Below are 19,537 nucleotides of genomic sequence, written 5' to 3'. Positions count from 1 at the left end.
CAACCCCAGCCACAGTGGCTGCAGGCTGTTGCTGATGGGAGTTATGGTCCCAAAACTTCTGGGCACTTAAGGTGGGGAACCCTTCCCTTAAAAGGTCCTTGTTTCACCACCATTCCTGCATGCATCATCTCACACTAACCCTGCCAGCAGTTCTGCAGAGAGGGTTTTATAATGGAGTCCTTTTCTGTTTTTCATGGCAGCAAAGCATGAGAGAAAACAAAGAAAAGCAGGCGCTCTCAGACCTAATGATCAAGCCCGTACAGCGGATTCCACGCTATGAACTTCTGGTCAAGGTGAGCCAAGTACGAGTGGTTATTCCCTCTCATTTATGGCAGAGCGCCATCTTGAGCAAACCCCTTTGAAATGAATGAGAACTTTGTGAGAGAACTCCCAGGTCACTGGCCTTGCCATACACTTTCAAGCCTGTGCCAGCCAAGCCATGATTATGAGCTTTATTGTCATTTCAGTATCGTTTTATTACTGTCACACTTATTTACTTACTCACTTACTTATTATATTTGTGCATCACCCCAAACTTGCATCTCTGGGCGGTTTACAACAAAACCACAATTCTAGTTAAAAAGCTTGGGTAAATAAATGCATCTTTAAAGACCTTTTAAAAACTATCAGAGATGGGGAAGCTCTTATTTCAGCAAGGAGCATATTCCCAAGCCTTGGGACGGCAACAGAGAAGGCCAGTCCCTGAGTAGCCACCAGACGAGCTTTCCACGGACAATATTGAGATTCCATCGGTAAATTAAGGTGGAGTATAGCAGAATGATTTAAATAAAAGTCCCTCTGCAATATAATGGATAGAGAAGTTCCAGGCAACCCTGGGTTCAAATCACCACACAACCACAAATCTCACTGGCTGACATACTCTGCAATGTTCCAGTGGCCTTGAATTGGAATATGTGCACAGTTCCACAAGAATACTCGTGCGCAAATGTGAGAAATTGGAAATAATGATCATGATCGTGCCACTGTGTGTGCATGCAATTTCCTGCATTTCTGCAGGAGCGCTCCAGCGCAACCATGCGTATGTTCTGTTACTGGGCAGGCAAGCCGTTGCACAGGATCTCAGCCGCTGGGTGTTCTTGGCTGAGTCTCCCTCTGCCACCCTAATCTACTTCACAGGGATGTTGTAAAGACGAATGGGGTAATTCCATCCTGGTGTTCCCACTTGAAGTGCTCAAGATGAAGGATGAGCTACAAATATTGTATGTATTTAGAAGAGCTAACAGGGTTCTCAAACTGCAGCACCACCACCCCCAATCTGTTGTTGGCCTACAACTCTCATTCTCCCCAGTTTATGAGCAGGGAGTTGTAGGCCAGCATCTACAGGAGGGTCGCAGTTTGAGACTCCTTGGCTAGAAGCTTCTTGGGTGTCATGACTGTAAATTTTTACAAAATTCTTAGAATGCTAAATTTTGCACCCTCTCACAGAATGGCACAACTACTCTGTTCTGGCTGTGCTGAGTCACCATGGCGCTTTCCAGATTACACCTTGCAATGGGGTGTCTGAAGTGTGCTTCCACACTTCCTGTGTTGTGACACCGCAGTCCCTACGCTGACAGCAGGGTGCCGTTCACATCCCCGATGCCTTGTTTCAAATTTAATCGCTGCGATATAGAGCTATGAGACCGTGTATCCGGCATTAAAAGGTTGCTGCTTTTTCGGGTTGTTAGTTTCTGCGAGACGGCTCCCCCTGCTCTCTATGTTTCAAATGCAATTTGCCTGAACGGAAGCATTTTGCTGCTGTTGAGCAGCTAGCCTGGAAAGAGCCCATGTGGGTTAATTTGGACCTCTGTTTCTGAGCATCCGTAGACAGTCTTCTGAATGAACACTTAGAAAATATGTATACAAGAGAGAAGAGAGTTCTTAAGAAACGAAGGAACAACCCCTCTGCAAGATGCCTTGGGCAGACCCTCTCAAAATGAATGCATAATGCGCCAGCTAAGCTCTTACATAGCCCTCACTTGTTTCCATGGAGCATGTGCTCAGGAAACTTTCAGAGGAGAGATGTTCGCCTGAGTTTTTGACCGGTCCACACAGGGACTTAGCAGCAACAGTTCTACCGCTTGCATCCTGGATGATGCAAGTGACACTTGCAATTCTGGCACGCTGCATCCTCAAATGCTTCACATGCTTGAGTCAGAGCAACGGGCTCAGACCCCACTCCGGGAAAGAGCCATTACTCATCCTGGAGTGCAGAGAGCACAGTCACTCCGAGCGAAAGGAAACTTCTTTGCCTGGATGATGGTCCTGAACTGCACAGTGAAGAAGAGCTAAGGACATCGTGCCTGCATGGCAGCCCAGTTTGTGGAAGCCCAGTGAGAGTCGGAGGAGAAGGAAAGGAAGCAGCTTTGAAAGAGATCTTCTTATTTTGCTGTTGCTGCTTAACCCTGCAGCTTCTTTTGCCAAGCAAGGATAGCATAGCCCTGAAGAACAAACAAGATACCCATTTCCATGCATAGAGTCTAGCCCTATTCACTACTACTACTACTATGGATATTTATATACTGCTTATCAACACAAGTTCTCAAAGCAGTTTGAGTGAGTGAGTGAGTGCCGTCAAGTCCGTGTCGACTCTTAGCAACCACATAGATAGATTCTCTCCAGCATGATCTGCCTTCATCTTGGCTTTTAAGGTCTCTCGGTGGTGCATTCATTGCTGTCGTGATCGAGTCTATCCACCTTGCTGCTGGCTGTTTACCATAGAAAAATAAATAAGATAGATAAGTTTATTCGGTCATTGACCAGCAAACATTTACAATAAACCAGTACGTATTTTACAAATACATACAGTATGTATTTTACAAATACATATTTTACAAATACATAAATTATTTTTTAAATAATAAATAAAACAGTTCCCTGTCCCCAAAGGGCTTACAGTCTACAAAGAAACACAAGGTAGACGCCAGCAACAGCCACTGGAAGGGTGCTGTGCTGGAGTTGGATAGTGATTCAACCCCAATTGCTTCCCCCTGCTAAATATAAGAGAATCACCACTTTAAAAGGTGCCTCTTGCTCAGTTAGCTGGGGTTGTCCAGATCACACATTGCGTTCAACACTCGTACAGTCTGTGTACAGTGGACACAGGTACCGTCATTCAGATGTTATGCTGAACACAGCTACAGCCGGGCACTTTCTGTCTGTCTCCTACATTTCAGAGGGCCTGTACTCAGGTTCACTTTCAACATGAATGCAGGTTCAGCCGTTCACACAAAACCTTGTCTATGTGTTCAGGCATCTGAACACAGGTACAACAGTTTGAATAGGACTACAGCCATCCTAGAGAGCCATTTGCCACCCCATCCTCAACATGGTTACTCAGAAGTAAGTCCTGAGTTCAGTAGCTGACATTCTAAGATAGTGCTTGTGAAAGAGAGCTAGTCTTGTGGTCACAAGCATGACTTGTCTCCTTAGCTAAGCAGGGTCTGCCCTGGTTGCATATGAATGGGAGACTAGAAGTGTGAGCACAGTGAGATATTCCCCTTAGTAGGGGATGGAGCCGCTCTGGGAAGAGCAGAAGGTTCTTAGTTCCCTCCCTGGCAGCATCTCCACGATCGGGCTGAGAGAGATTCCTGCCTGCAACCTTGGAGAAGCCGCTGCCAGTCTGTGAAGACAGTACTGAGCTAGGTAGACCAATGGTCTGACTCAGTATATGGCAGCTCCCTATGTTCCTAAAGAATTTGCGCTAGTGCAAGACTGCTGCGTTAAGTCTGGGGCTGGCAATCCAGATGAATGCTACTAGCGCAGGCATGTTTGCACTTGCACTAGTGCACAGCCTGTGCTGTGCATCATATGTCTTAAAGGGAACTTTGGGGCAGGAGCACAGTTGTGAAAGATCTTGTGCAGCTGTGCAATCTTCTTGCACCTGCGCAGTCTTGCTCACTGTGCAAGCACGGCATTAGTCAGGGTGACGGCCACTGGGATTTGAACTCCTAGGCAAGGTGCACTTTGGAGCTGAAGAGATGCCTGTGCTCAAGTGGGCTCCGCACTGCAAAGTTTTTATGTGGTCTGGCAAGCAGTCAACCCCTGCTAATCTGGCAAAGAGGCACCTTTTGACGTAGTGATTCTCTTTATTGAGCAGGGGGAGAGTAACTGGCCCTCTCCACCCCCAGCACAGCATCCCTCCAGTGACTGTTGCTGGTGTCTATCTGAGGTTTCTTTTTAGATGGTGAGCCCTTTGGGGACAGGGGTCCATCTTATCTTATTTATTATTTCTCTGTGTAAACCACCCTGAGCCATTTTTGGAAGGGCGGTCTAGAAATCGAATAAATAAAAATAATAATAAATACGTGCTCTGGCAAGCTGAAAGGGACTCAGCCCATTATCCAGCCACCAACAAATTTTCCGTTCCCTCCTGCACATCCCTAAGATAAGATATCCTGTGCCTGGAGCATCCTTGATAACTCTTAATACTAGATGCTGGAGACGAAAACAAGGACAGGCCATTGTCTTCATGCCCTTGCTTGGGAGTTTTCCAGAAGCATGTGGCTAACCATTTTTAGAAAGAGGATCCTGGACTAGATGTGCTTTTTGTCTGACCTAGCAGAGCTTTTATATTCCCATCTTCTTTTTTCCTGAAGACATTCCGTTGGCTTAGAGATTTACCAGTACATTTCCTAACATTTCCCTCTGGCCTCTTGAAGGATGACACAATTCTGGTAAATGTCAACATTCACCAGATTTATGGCACTTCCCACCAGATGTGCAGACATTCTCTAAGTAGGCTTCGATGGACCCCAGTTCTCTGGGGGTGGAGAATCAGTTTGGAAGGAGGAGGAGGTGGCTGAAGGTCCCAGGTCAAAAGGTTTGTTTAGCCAGGGACGGATTCTAGAACGATGGAGCTAAAGCAGACAAGGAGAGCTGCAAAGTGTTCTGCTGAAAGGTAGAGCTGCTTCTGGACGGAGCCCAGTCTGCGGTCGCAAGCATGAGAGGACTTCCTAAAGGGCCACCAGTGGGAGTAAGAAGAGAGGCCCCTGAGCTTGTGAGAGACTCCCCACCACCACCTCCACAGCCCACCGCCCCAGTCTCTCTTGCTGGCTCTATTGCTGCTGTTACAAATAACACTTGACAGCATGAGCAGCCCTCCCAGCCCGATTCCTCGGCGGTGCCTCCGTCTGCCCTGAGAGATGCTCACGTGTACCGTGGAATTGGCACTAAATTACCACCAATTACCCAGGAGCTCTGCTGCTCTGCACTTACCTCCGGCCATTAACCAGCCAGTTTTATTTGCTTTTCCGTGATGAATAGCCCAAGAGCCAATAATAGAAAAGAGGCAGGCGGCTCTGTGGAGTTCCTTTCATTGCTAGAGCGCTCAAAGTTACTTAGAAGCCATTTTCTCTGGCACTGCTGAGTCCCAGGAACAGTGGGTGGGCCCTTCTGTGTCTGATGGAAGGCAGGCCATGAGCGGCACGCAGGAGATGGATTGAACCCCAGAAATGCCCAAGATCCCCACCAGACCTCCGTAGCAGAACATGTGCCTGACATGTTGAATGTCCTGGGTTCCATCCTCTGTGTAGCAGGTAGCGGTTTTGGGTGGGAAAGGTTGCCGGAGACCTAGAAGAGGCACGGCCAGACAGAGGATGGAATACTGAGCCAAATAGACCCCATGGCCTGACTTGGGACTGTTTATTTTTCAGGGGTGTTTTTTGTTTGTTTGTTTGTTTGTTTACTAGATTTGATCTCCCGCTCCTCAGTTCAAATCGAACTCTTGAGATGGCTCACAGTCCTGAAATAAAACACAGCAAACATCAAAACGAGAATGCAAAGCTGAAAACAGACCCAAAGGAAGGGGGTCAGCAACAATTTGCACTAAGGCGGATTTGAGAGTAAAAGGCTCAAGTAGATAAAAAGGTCTTTGCCTGGAGCATTTAAGGACTGGGCGGGGGGGTGGGGGTAGCTTGCTTCTCCTCTGGAATGGAGGGTGTGTACTCACATATCAATCATCCAGATTTACTCGAAGTCCCTGCATGTTATCGGGGAGCACTCCACACGATTCAGGTTTTGCATTGTGCATTAGAGAGTAGCCCGATTTATGTCCAGGGTTTAAAAAATCAACTTTCCGCATTGGTTTTTGGGGGCAAATTTGAACTCGCAGTAAATCCGCTTGTAAAGCCTGCTATCTGAGAAAGCTCCTGCTACCCAAAGTCAAAAGGTGTGGGGCCAGGTGTGTTTCTCTGGGGAGGGAGCTACACAGCAGGGGAGCCATCATTTCGCAGGCCCTTTTCAGGGTTGCTGCTCACTTTACCTCCAAAGATATCTGGAGAGAGGCCCCTGAGGATGTTTTTGTTGCTGCACTCATGCAATGAACAAAAAAGCATCCTTGTAAGGTCATTTTAGCTGAGCAGATGCTCAAAGTTGCTCAGTCTCTTGCACTCTTGGTCGGCTTGTTCAGCAAGGGTAGTGGGCAGCTTTGCATCATTCCCTGCAGCATATATGGACTAGGGAAACGGGCTCACATCAGGAGGCACACCACAGGTTGTGCAAATGCATCCTGTGGCGCCAGTGCCACACCAGTCAGGAACGCAACCTCCTGATGTAGTGGAGCATCCTTGCATTCATGCAACATGTTTGCCCCAGTGCAGTGTTAGTCTGGATGTCAGCCCGTACAACTTTTGTGGACATGTCTGTCTGCAAACATTCTTCAAGGGCATATGGGAGCTGTCCAGTGTAGCTGCAAGAGAAATAGGGCGGAGCTGGATGTTTTCACACATGGGAACTTTTGGTTTGAAATTTGGGGAGAAGTAAAAGGGGGTGAAACTGATCCCCTCAATTAGCCTCCCCCCCACCCCCGCCAGCTCTCCTTTTTTTGCTGTTGTCACTGCCTGTTCCACAGCTACACTGATTCTCTTGACAACTGCCATGTTTATACCTAGAAGCAGCCTCACTCCAACACGGTGCCATATTAGTTTCTAGAACAAGCAGTTTTGTTGAGTGGTTTCAAGTATGCGATAGTTGTCTGCAATTCACAGTGGTACAATTTAGGCAAAGCAGCATTAAGGATATTAAGAATAAAATCACCCCTTCTTTCCTTCAGTCATTTGATTCAACCCTAGAAAATGATGACCATCTTGTCTGTAACTTTTTCACTTAAGAGTTCATATTTGTGTTTCTCAGGATGTTTTTAAGATATACAGTAGTTAATTCAGTTTAATTAATCTGGATGTTCCCTCCTCCTCAAAAATGATTATTGAAGGAATGTATATCTACCTGAAAGGGGTGAATTACATATCTGAGTTAGAGTAACAATAGAACAATGAACGATGTCTATGTGATAACTCGTCTATTAATTGAGGATTGGAATGCTGACATAGCAATAGCAATAGCACTTACATTTATATACACTATACATTTATATATAGACATACTTTTCTTAGTAAGGATTTCTGCTACAGTAGCTCATGAGAAATGTTAGGATAATCTTTTCGCCCAAGCTTTCTCAGCTTCCTAATATTTTGGGGTTTTAATCTCTGGTTTATTTTTAAATTGTTAAATTGTTTTTAAGTTTTTGTATATGTTTTTAACTGGTTTTATGTTATTGTAAACTGCCCAGAGATGAAAGTTTGGGGCGGTATACAAGTTATAAACAAACAAACAAACAAACAAACAAATAAGAAAATTCAGGTGGAGGTCAGATTGCTGTTTAGCACCTCCTCACCTGATTCTTCTATCTCCATTCGTAAGTACTAATGCTTCTTGAAATTATCTTTTGTGTAAAGCCCTTTGTAATCAATCCTATTTTAATGTTTGATGTTTTATGATCTGTCTGTGTTTATGTTGTATATGTGCTGTAAAGTGTAAAGTGTGCCGAGTTGGTGTCAACTCCTGGCACCCACAGAGCCCTGGGGCTGTCTTTGGTAGAATACAGGAGGGGTTGACCATTGCCTCCTCCCGCGCAGTATGAGATGATGCCTTTCAGCATCTTCCTATATCACTGCTGCCCAATATAGGTGTTTCCCATAGTCTGGGAAACATACCAGCGGGGATTTGAACCAGCAACCTTTGCTGTACTAGAAGCTATATAAGTAAACTAGTATTTTTAGAGAAGCTTTTTCTCGATATATTTTAAATTGTTAATACAATACCCTCATGACCATGAATCCAGTATTCCTAAATTGTAGCTTTCCACACCTTGCAGTTTCCTGAAATAGTTTATGGCTAATCTAAATACTGAGGAGTAAACAATCATCTAATTATCACCAATACACAACAGCAGTGCCACGTAGATTCTGCTGATTCTGTTAACCGGCCCTGCAGGACTCTTTTGCATTCCCATTGGTGCTCCCTCTTTTTTTAGTGTACGTATGTTTGTGCTTTGCACCTGCAGGTTGGAGCAGGTGGTGCCTTTGCACTGCTCATGTGACTGTTCTGCTCCTGCCGCCATATTGTCTGTAGGTCTTGGCACATCCCATGTGTTCTAATTGCTGCTGCTGTTTTCCTGTCAGGACCTTCTGAAGCACACTCCAGAGGAGCATCCAGACCACCCATTCTTGATGGAAGCCCAGAGGAACATCAAGCAAGTGGCTGAGAGGATCAACAAAGGGATGAAGAGTGCCGAGGAGGTGGAGAGGAATGCCCGGATAGTGCAAGAGATTGAGTCACACATAGAGGGAATGGAAGACGTACGTTTCGGCCAGGTTCTTTTGCAGACACCCGAGAGCTTGTTGCCTAGACTACTTACATGAGCATATACATGTGTACATACATAAAGACACATTGGACCTGTACTTTTAGATTGCATGGCTGTTTTGACTAGCTTCGTGCCTGTTAATGTGGGAAGTGGCATTTGGACTGCTTTTGAGTGGAGGTGAAGCCAGATGAAATAGGAGATGGAGGCTTTGCTTTGGCCATGTGCAATGAGACTTGGTCATGTGCAATGAGCTCCAGTTTGTTTGTGTGCCCTCTAGAGGATTAAATGGTGCACTACACTGGAAGTACTGTGTGACCAAGAGATGGAAGTCAAAAATTGGCACATGCTCACTTTTCTCTCTCTCTCTCTCTATGTATGTGATAGCGAGAGAGCACAATAGCAATAAAATATACACTTTCTTTTAAAGTGCATCTATCATTACACACACACACACACACACACACACACACAAAACAATATTTACCCAATAATTTTACAATAACCTGTAATTTAAAGAATATATATCACTGGTTGCTTTCTCTGTATCTATTTATCTATATCTATATCTAGCTTTCTCTATATCTATAGACAGATATAGGGAGAAGGTTTTTATATGTACACACACACATACACACACACACATTAACAAACAATTTAATATACATTTATATACAGCCTTTCTGCAAAAACACTCAAAGCGGTTTACATTTTATAACAAGATCTGCTGTCTTAGAAAGGAAAAAGGAATGGAGAAAGAAGAGGAAAGGTAAACAGAATGAAAGTGCCCAAATGTCCATAGCATAATAATGCCCACTGCTGGAGGCATTTTGGATGGGGAGGAACCTGAACAGAGGTTGGTCCCAGCCACAGTGATGGAGAGGGACTCACTGGGGCTATTCAGCCGAGCCGAGCCCGGTGGTTCTAGAGTGGGTAACCCGCTCGAGAACCCCTGCCTTAAAACCTGGTTTTAATTCTCGTGAGTAGTGCCGCGCCTACTCACGAGTAGACCCTCAAAGGGGAGGCGAAAAGCTGCCACCCAGCTCCGGGGGTCTCCCCAGTATGCCCTGTGCGCTCGCGCAGGGCATACTAGGGCTTCTGGGGGGCATGCGGCCCCCAAGCTCCCCAGCCCCCGCCGGCTCCATCTCGGAGCTGGCAATCGGGTTCCCTCCCCGCTCGTGAGCGGGGAGAGCAGGCTTAGCCCGCTCTTCCCACTCACCGCCCCCAACCGGGTCTCACTGATCGTGAGACCCGGTCCACTGTCTCATCTCTTCCTCTGCTCAAGGCAGGTTCTTACATTTTCTAAGCCTGAGGGGTTGGATGGGTTAGAAAAGAAATAGAGGAATGCATGGGAATGCATTCCACAGATGGCCTCCTACAGTAAAAACTCTAGGAAGCAATGATCTGAATAACTTGCCAAGGTGAGTTTTCATTGCTTGAATGGCAAGAGCCTCAAAATCATTGGGTGAAGAAGTACATGGAGGCCACATTTGCCCAGCCACATTGTGGAAACTTAGAGAATAGTATTTAAGTCCCATGCAAGCATTTGATGACATTTCTAATTGTCTTGATTTCTTGCTCCTTCAGCTTCAGGCCCCGCTGCGGAAGTTCTTGCGCCAAGAGATGGTGATAGAAGTGGTAAGATTGATTTGTTCCACGACAGCAAACCTCTGTTAAACTGATTGGTAGATTAAGCAACTCACATTTTGGTCCTATATTAAATATGGCCCCTGGACAGAGATGAAAGGACACACCAGTGCACATTTCAAATAGAGGTACCAGCATCCTCATCCCTTGCCAAATATGATAAAAAGAAACTTAAAAGAGCAGTTCCCCTTCTGGCTTGCACCCACAGCTAGCCTAGATTTGTCTCTCAGGATAAAAACTAAGGTCTGGCACAGATGTGACTCTTCCACTAGCCCTATTCAGACATTAGGCCCATTCATATGTTCAACACTTGTACAATGAGTATACGGTGTACACTGGTACAGATCTCTACACAGGTGCAGTCATTCCGATGTTATATTGAACGCAGGTACAGTCGTGCATTTCCTGTCTGTATCATGCATTCGTGTACTATTGTACAGACATCTGTACCCTTGTACAGCATAATGTCTGAATCGGGCTATTATGTTGGTCAAATGTGCAGGTGTCTGTACACTCATACATATGTTCGTATGAATGACTATCTGCGTTCACTTTAACAGTTAGCCTGGGTATAGGCCCTTCAAGTGCATGGTACAGATAGGAAGTGGGTTGCTGTAAAGGTAAAGTGTGCCATCAAGTCGATTTCGATTCCTGGCACCCACAGAGCCCTGTGGTGTTCTTTTTTGGTAGAATACAGGAGGGGTTTACCATTGCCACCTCCCATGCAGTATGAGATGATGCCTTTCAGCATCTTCCTATATCGCTGCTGCCCGATATAGTACCAGTGGGGATTTGAACCAGCAACTTTCTGCTTGTTAATCAAGCATTTCTGATTGCTGTACCAGCATTCAACATAGGAACATAGGAAGCTGCCATATACTGAGTCAGACCATTGGTCTATCATTGTCTTCACAGACTGGCAATGGCTTCTCCAAGGTTGCAGGCAGGAATCTCTCTCAAACCTATCTTGGAGAAGCCAGGGAGGGAACTTGGGACCTTCTGCTCTTCCCAGCGCGGCTCCATCCCCCAAGGGAATATCTTGCAGTGCTCACACATCAAGTCTCCCATTCATATGCAACTAGGGCAGACCCTGCTTAGCTAAGGGGACAAGTCATGCTTGCTACCACAAGACCAGCCCTCCGTGTTCTCCCTAACAGAATATATCCCTATTCAGACGTTTTAGGAAAGAAGCCATAATAGCATAAAGTGTCTAAAGCAGGGCCAGAAGTCAGTCATCCCAGGCAGCACGCCGCTCATGGTTACAGGAGCGTGCCCACCATCACGGCTACAGTGTTCAGATGAACACGGCTCTAACCGTGAACAGTGCACTATCTGGCATGACGGGCTAGGCCAGGCCTTCCAGCCCTGCTTAAGATGCTTTGCACAATTACAGCCTCTTTCGTAAAATGTCTGGCTAGGTTAGGGTTGCCATATTCTGGCTTTCGAAATCCAGGTGCCTAATTTGCATATTATGTCAATTGGCTTGTAAATAATTTTTGAGCAGAATTGGGACTGCACATTTTGCTCCATAACTCCGCTTCTACAAGGGCTAGAGCTTAGCTTTTTATTTTTGCTTTTAAGGAAAGCTGAGATCCAGGTGAATCTGGGTGGGCAAAGCAATCTGGGTGAGATGCTTAAAATCCGGGTGAAACCTGGAATTCCAGGGGCCATGGCCACTATAGGCTCGGTATGAATAACTGTACATGTGTACAGATCTGTCCCTGTGTTCATACACATCCATCAAATGACAGAAAAAGCTCCTAGTGGTGTGTAGTGTCTGGACAGGCAACAGGCTCTCTTCCCTGGCATGTGCAGGGAGATTTTGACATGGAGGTGCGTTGGGGCAAACAATCTGCCTCCTCCCGGTGCTGCTCCCGGCGATAACAATCCACCTTCCGTGTGCCACCAGGCGTTGCCACGGCAACTGGTGAGCAGGGAATCCAAATAAATAGGCCCTCTTTCACACAAAAGCCCTCGGCTTGCTCTTCCAGCTCATGCTGGATTTTAGATTGGCTGCGAACAGCAAACTCTATCTGCCTTTCTCTCTCCCCCTCCTCCCCACAGCTGCCACCCCACAAGTGCTCCCTCTCTAGAGTGGCCAGGCCCCCCGGAATTCCGGGTTTCACCCGGATTTCAAGCATCTCACCCAGATTGCTTAACCCACCCAGATTCGCCCCGGATTTCAGCTTTCATTTATTTTATTTTTTTTTAAGCTAAGCTCTAGCCCTTGTAGAAGCGGAGTTATGGAGCAAAATGTGCAGTCCCAATTCTGCTCAAAAATTATTTGCCAGCCAATTGACATAATATGCAAATTAGGCACCCGGATTTGAAAAGCCGGAATATGGCAACCTCTCCAATATCTCTCTCCCTTAGTTGCTTTATGGCTAAATTACAGGGGAGATAGATAGATAGATAGATAGATAGATAGATAGATAGATAGATAGATAGATAGATAGATAGATAGATGCATGCCAGTAGCAAAAAATCAGTAACACAAGGTTAAGACAGCCACAAGGTTAAGACGGCTTTATTAAATGCCCCAAACATGAAAATGGAAAGTGATGGAATGTCAGACAAAATAGACTTTCATTCGGTGTTGCTATAGATAGTGGTAAAAGACACACAAGCCCCACTCTTTATCAGAAGCCAGATTTGAAAACCATTAACAGAATATCAGTGTTTAAGCGTGCAACAGCTCAGGAAGCCCTCTCCTTACCAATAGCATGGATTTCAGCTCAGTTAAGTGTGCTTAATTTATTTTTAAATCCCCGGTGGTTGCTTGTCAGGTTTATTACCTTATACAATAGGCTAACAAATGGAGAGGCATTTGCTTGCATACCACCACCACCACCCCTCAATGGCTAAGGGCCAAACTCTGCATTACAGTGGAGTCCGTGATTGAATCTCCCCCCATTTTTACCCATTGAAATACTGCCAGTTTGCTCAGAGCAGTATGGGGTGTGTGTGTGTGTGAGAGAGAGAGAGAGAGAGAGGTGGTGGTGGTGGTGGTGGTGGCGGCGGGGAGGCTACACACATCTCCTGTTTTCCAATCAAACTGGCAAGTGGAACATAGGAACATAGGAAGCTGACATATACTGAGTCAGACCATAGGTCCATCTCGCTCAGTATTGTCTTCACAGACTGGCAGCAGCTTCGCCAAGGTTGCAGGCAGGAGTCTCTCTCAGTCTCTCTTGGAGGTGCTACCAGGGAGGGAACTTAAAACCTTCTGCTTTTCCCAGAGCAGCTCCATCCCCTGAGGGGAATATCTTATAGTGCTCACACATCAAGTCTCCCATTCATATGCAACCAGGGCAGACCCTGCTTAGCTAAGGGGACCAGTCATGCTTGCTACCACAAGACCAGCTCTCTTCCCACCCAGTGGGAGGGGAAGATTGTAGTTTGGGCCTGAGTTGCCATGATGTCCGGAAGGTTCACCAGCACACACACGGAGGAAAGGGTCAGCGACAGAATGTTGGCAAATAGCACAGCTTCTGTGCAGGTAGTGAAGCGTCAGTTTGGCCAGCAGAAAACCTTTTCTGAGGGCCTTTGGGGTGGAAGATGACGTGCATTGCTGCTAGCAGAAAGCAGAGGACAGAGGTAAGGGTGCTGGAGGAACAAGGCAGCTGGGAAACTGAGTGGCAAGGGGGTCCAGAAGGAAGGACTATGGCTCAGTGGAGGAACATCTTGTCTGCATACAGAAGGTCCCTGGCATCTATAGGAAGGGCTGGGAAATGCAAGGAAGCGGATTTAGGCTAGTCAGGAAGAATAGTGGAATAGTCTGCCTCATGCAATGCTGGGCTCTCGTTCATTGGAGGCAACCGCTAAGGTCGCTTCCAACTCACATTCTATTGTTCTAGCTGTGGAAGAGACAGGACAATCTACAAATAACTTCCTACAGTCTTCCCTCCTGTGTTGAACACTGGTCAACTGAACCAGATATCAGGCTTGTTCACACTGTCGTTTGAATCCTTGAAGTGATTGTGTGAACCCCTGCCAAGATCCCCGCCTGGGCATGGGTTCACACGATCACGCTACTGTTGGTAGCCCACATTAAACCGAGATGCAAATGCTTGTGTGAACAGGCCTGTTATCTTATGAGCAAAGTAGAAGGCTACACGGTGCAAAGGAGGCCTAATGTGGGAAAACTGCAGCCCATCTTCCAGCTGCTGGCCTTTAAGGGAACCCACAGAGAGCGTTTTAGGCTTTCAGCACCTCCATCCCGTCCCTGGCTTATGGTGCTGATGCTGAATAGCAGATCTTGAGGTCGTGCACACAGCCTTATTTCCCAGGGCTGGGAGGGGAAGGCAGGATTGCTCACGGTGCCTTTCCCCCATGCAAACTCCACTGCAGCAAGCATTGCAGGAACAGAGAGGCTGGGGGGAGGAAAAGGAAGCCCACAATGCCAGTGAGAATGGCGCTGGTAGGGGGGGTATAGTGAGAGGTACCTTTACAAAGTGATTGCCAACAGTATGGCAAGCCACTGCAAGCAGTGGCACCCTGCCCGACATCCTGTGCCGCCGCCGCGGCAGCTCCAGCACTCACCTGATCTTTGCACATGGACAGAGGCCAGGTGAGTGCCAGAGCTATGGCAGCCACCACGCAGAATGCCGGGCAGGGTCTGCTGCTCATGGTGGCTTACAGGTGCTGGTAATAACTTTTTAAAGGAACCTCTTTCTCTCTCGCACACACACATACCAGTGCTGCCCTCATCAGCCGCCACTGGATAGGAGGACGCACCCATGCCCACTTGCCTCACTTTTAGCCCAGGGTAAAAAACCTGGGCTACCCAGTAGGGCAGTGCCAGGATCGGGCCCAATCCCAGCGCTCCACACGAGCCGCCCTTCCCAGGTAGGGCTCTGCTCGCCTGGGTGGGGCTGCTCGTGTGAACAGCCTTCTTGTTCATTAAGCTGTAAAGTTATCTCAGTTGATTTTTAATGTCCTTAATGCATTTCCGGGCCCTGATTCCTACCTTAGGCATCCACCCATGGATGCATATGGCCTGTGTTAGATTGTAACATTTAGGCTGTGCTAAGGTTTGCAGTAGGACCAAGGTTTATTATGCTACTTTTTCATGGCCAGTTCTGATGTCATCTTTCCCCACTGGCATTCCTCTCCTTTGCCATCTGTCAGAGATAATCGTTTCCAGAAGAGCAGCCTTGTAAAATCCGTTGCAGCAAAAACAACAAAAGGTCTCGTGGCACCTTAAAGACAAGCATAAGTATTGTAGCATAAGCTTTTGTGACCTACAGCCTACTTCATCAGCAGATAAGAACATAAGAGCAGCCCAGCTGGATCAGGCCCAAGGCCTATCTAGTCCAGCGTCCTGTTTCAGACAGTGGCCCACCAGATGCCTCTGGGAAGCTCACAGGCAAGAGGTCTGTGCATGGCCTCTCTCCTGCTGTTGCTCCCCTGCAGCTGGTATTGAGAGGCATCATGCCTCTGAGGCTGGTGGTGGCCTAAAGCCATCCAGACGAGTACCCATTGATAGACCTGTCCTCCATGAATCTGTCTATGCCCCTTTTAATAAGAACATAAGATAACAACATATAGTTATTTTGTTCTTAACCTTAGTAACTAAACACTTGAACTCGTGAGGAACTTTATTCTCTGCGGGTAAGAACTGAATGCCAAATCCACCTGATCAAAAAATTGTGCTTTGTCCAGTTTAGAAGCTTGCATCTGCTTTACTCAATAGGCATGAATGGACAGATATCAGCTGACCCCTTTTGTATCCCATTGCAGAAGGCCATGGGTGGGAAGAAGGACCGCTCTCTTTTCCTCTTCACGGACCTGCTGGTTTGCACCACCCTGAAACGCAAGTCAGGGTCTCTGCGGCGAAGTTCCATGAGTCTGTAAGTGAATGATCTCAAAACCCACTGAGAGTTATGCAGGAAGGATGGCTCAAGGCGGCACGTGGAGTTATTTTGAGTGGCACTTGCACTGGTAGTCCACTTAATGGCACTCAGCTACCAGGGCAGGGGGGCAGGGGAAAGGAGGGCAATGCCTCATGGGGGCAAGGTATGGAGCTAAATGTCATGTATTACTGGCATGTGAAACCGTAAATTAGAGTAAATAAATGAAGGCTGAGCACACCACTTCTGAAAGGCTGCCAACTCCTGGTGGAGAATAGCACTCACCATAAATGCAGCAAAGCATACGCCATCTCGCCAAGGAAGTCTAATAAAGCACCTCAGAAGTAAAGGCACTTTATAAAGGTAAAAGCGCAGGACAGGCCTTGCCCAGAGGCCAGCCGTCTAATATGACAAGAAGAAAAAGGAATGAAGAAAACACAGAAGGAAGGAAAATTGGGGGGGGGGGGGAGAGAATAATATACTTGTCCCCTCTGCCATATGCCAATGATGCCACTTAGTGGTTATGTTCATTATTGCAATATAGAATGCCTCCGTTTTTAGTGTACATGCTTTTAGGAACACAGGCAGCTGCCATATACTGAGTCAGAGCATTGGTCCATCTAGCTCAGTGTTGTCTACACAGACTGGCAGCGGCTTCTCCAAGGTTGCAGGCAGGAATCTCTCTCAGCCCTATCTTGGAGATGCTGCCAGGGAGGGAACTTGGGACCTTTTGCTCTTCCCAGAGCGGCTCCATCCCCTGAGAGTAATATCTAAGAGTGCTCACACATCAAGTCTCCCATTCATATACAACCAGGGTGGACCCTGTTTTGCAAAGTGGACGTCATGCTTGCTACCACAAGACTAGCTCTTCTCTTTTCCTTCTTTCTAGTTACACAGCAGCCAGCGTGATTGACACAGCCAGCAAGTATAAACTGCTCTGGAAGATGCCCCTGGAGGATGTGGACATTGTGAAAGGTTTGTCATGGCCCTGGCCAGCTCACAATCTCCAACCAGGAGTGAAGCGGCCATAACACGAAGAATCAGACAGTTTTGCATGGTACCTCAAGCCCACTTAAACCTGGTCTTTGTCTAAATCAGGCTTGACAGCTTCCCATCAGGGGTCCAAATTAGCCCTCAAGAGGTTCCCATCTGCATCATGGATATGCTAGAACTAGAAATGTGCATTAGCCCATTGAGGTGTTTTTGTTTTTATTTTTGTTGGTTCATTCCACGTAACTGTTCTGTCTTAGGCATCATTTTCAAACCCGCAATTTTTATTAAAGATGAAGCATGTAAAATGTCGTAAGATGTTGCTAGTTCAGCTCTACCTCCCTATGGCTCCCATTCCTTATCCACTGTTGTGTGCTCTCTCTGTGCTATTTCTGTCTGGCCACAGGAGCCTCCCAGTCCACCAACCGTGAGAGCATCCAGAAATCCATCTGCCGCTTGGATGAAGACCTCAGCACCCTCGGCCAAGTCAGCAAACTTTCCGAGACCCTCAGCTTTCCCCACCAGGTGAGATAGCTCAGTGGTAGAGCATCTGCTTTGCATGCAGAACGTCCAAGGCTCAATCCCTAGCAGCATCTCCAGGTAGGCTGGGAAAGACTTCTCTCTGAAAGCTTGGAGAGCCACTGCCAGTCAATGTTGACAATACTGAGCTAGATGGACCAGTGATCTGACTCAGTATGGCAGCTACTTATGCCCCTTTATTCCTATAATTAGCAGAAGGAGGGAGAAGCTGGATCATCTAACTATATAACATGAACCGGAAGCCTGCAGCTCAAGAGAGGAGAGCTGGTCTTATGGTAGCAAGCATGACGTGTCCCCTTAGCTAAACAGGGTCTGCCCTGGTTGCACTTGAATGGGAGACTAGAAGTGTGAGCACTAGAAGAGATTCTCCTCAGCAGGGGATGGAGCCACTCTGGGAAGAGCATCTAAGTTCCAAGTTCCCTCCCTGGCAGCATCTCCAAGACAGGGCTGAGAGAGATTCCTGCCTGCAACCTTGAAGAGGCCGCTGCCAATCTGTGAAGACATGTGTTCCTATGGAAGCTGCCTATGTGTTCCTATAGGAAGCTGCCATATACTGAGTCAGACCATGGGTCCATCTAGCTCAGTATTGTCTTCACAGACTGGCAGAGGGCTCTCTAAGGTTGCAGGCAGGAATCTCTCCCAGCCCCATCTTGTAGAAGCCAGGGAGGGAACTTGAAACCTTCTGCTCTTCCGAAAGTGGCTCCATCCCCTGAGGGGAAAATCTTCCAGTGCTCACACTTCTAGTCTCCCTTTCATATGCAACTGGGGAGGACCCTGCTTAGCTTAAGGGGACAAGTCATGCTTGCTACCACAAGACCAGCTCTCCTCTGGGTCCCCAGGTGGACTAAAGCTCCCATCATTCCTAGCTATAATGACAAACATTATGATCCCCACCATATTATGCACAAACCATATAATAAAAAGTGTTAAAAGTGTTAAAAAGTTATATAATAAAGAATCAAAGAACCTCTCAACCTCAAGAGAGAACAAAATATAACAACTGGAAACCACATAGATGAAGCTAAATGTCTTGCATTGCGTTTCTATCATAGTCTTTGTCAAGTGGAGGACAGTCTTAGGAAAGTTCCATAAACTTGACAACACTGGTCTAAATGCTTCAGAACCTAGTAATGTGTACATCCACCTCTGTGACTTCTAGAAAATTTACTAAGAGAACCAACTTATAGTGACATTCTAATTAGATAAAAAGCTTTTTACCTTTTTGGAATGTCACTATAGGTTTATGGAACTTCTCTAAGACTGTTCTCCACTTGACAAAGACTAAGATCGAACAGAGGTCACCGGGTCAACGTTGTGGATTTCAGGACGTGTTTGAAACAGACTACGTTGCTCTCTCCACACAATGAGGCTATTCGCACGAGTGAGCAAAACTGGGCTGGGCTCCCTTAGGCCAGTTTTGCTCGCTCGTGTGAACGACTGGGGTTGCGCCCGATCCCGGTGGCAACACAGCAGCAAACCTGCCTATGTAGCCTCCTGATTAAATGAAGTTAAGGGAGCAAGCACTCCCTTGCCCTCATTTAATGGATTGTGCATCTGCTGCGGCTGCTTGCAGCCATGGCAGGCACACGCAAGGGGTGGGGAGGGGAGATCCCAGTAATGCACCGCACACTCGTGGACCGCAGGAGAGCCGCCGCTCATCTGGGCGGATGATCCGCCCGCCCAGCAAAAGGTGAGCGATTGTCCGCAGGGAGGTCGGGCAAGCCCACTCTCGCCGCAGACTTCGGAGGAGCTCTTCTCACTGAGAACCTCAATGCATTTCACTGTTTCTCCAATGCAATACATTTAGTGAGGCGGGTCTCACGATCAAGGAGACCGGCCTCCATAGGGTTTGCGGGGAGAGTGGGCT

The 19,537-nt window shown here is 47.0% G+C and overlaps 1 protein-coding gene across 1 annotated transcript in view; it reads left to right on the top strand.

The window, feature by feature from the left end:
* The window catches only part of ARHGEF17 (Rho guanine nucleotide exchange factor 17), a 243,572-nt gene that overhangs the window by 195,111 nt on the left and 28,924 nt on the right, over positions 1-19,537 (top strand). The window contains exons 5-10 of the mRNA XM_053308302.1: positions 201-293; positions 8,460-8,636; positions 10,229-10,279; positions 16,031-16,140; positions 17,030-17,115; positions 17,537-17,655. Coding sequence (XP_053164277.1) covers positions 201-293; positions 8,460-8,636; positions 10,229-10,279; positions 16,031-16,140; positions 17,030-17,115; positions 17,537-17,655 — 636 coding nt within the window. The remainder of the gene's footprint in view (positions 1-200; positions 294-8,459; positions 8,637-10,228; positions 10,280-16,030; positions 16,141-17,029; positions 17,116-17,536; positions 17,656-19,537) is intronic.

This window comes from Hemicordylus capensis, chromosome 3 (genome assembly GCF_027244095.1).
Source record: "Hemicordylus capensis ecotype Gifberg chromosome 3, rHemCap1.1.pri, whole genome shotgun sequence".
Lineage (NCBI taxonomy): Eukaryota > Metazoa > Chordata > Lepidosauria > Squamata > Cordylidae > Hemicordylus > Hemicordylus capensis.
This window is presented reverse-complemented; position numbering and strand designations above follow the sequence as displayed.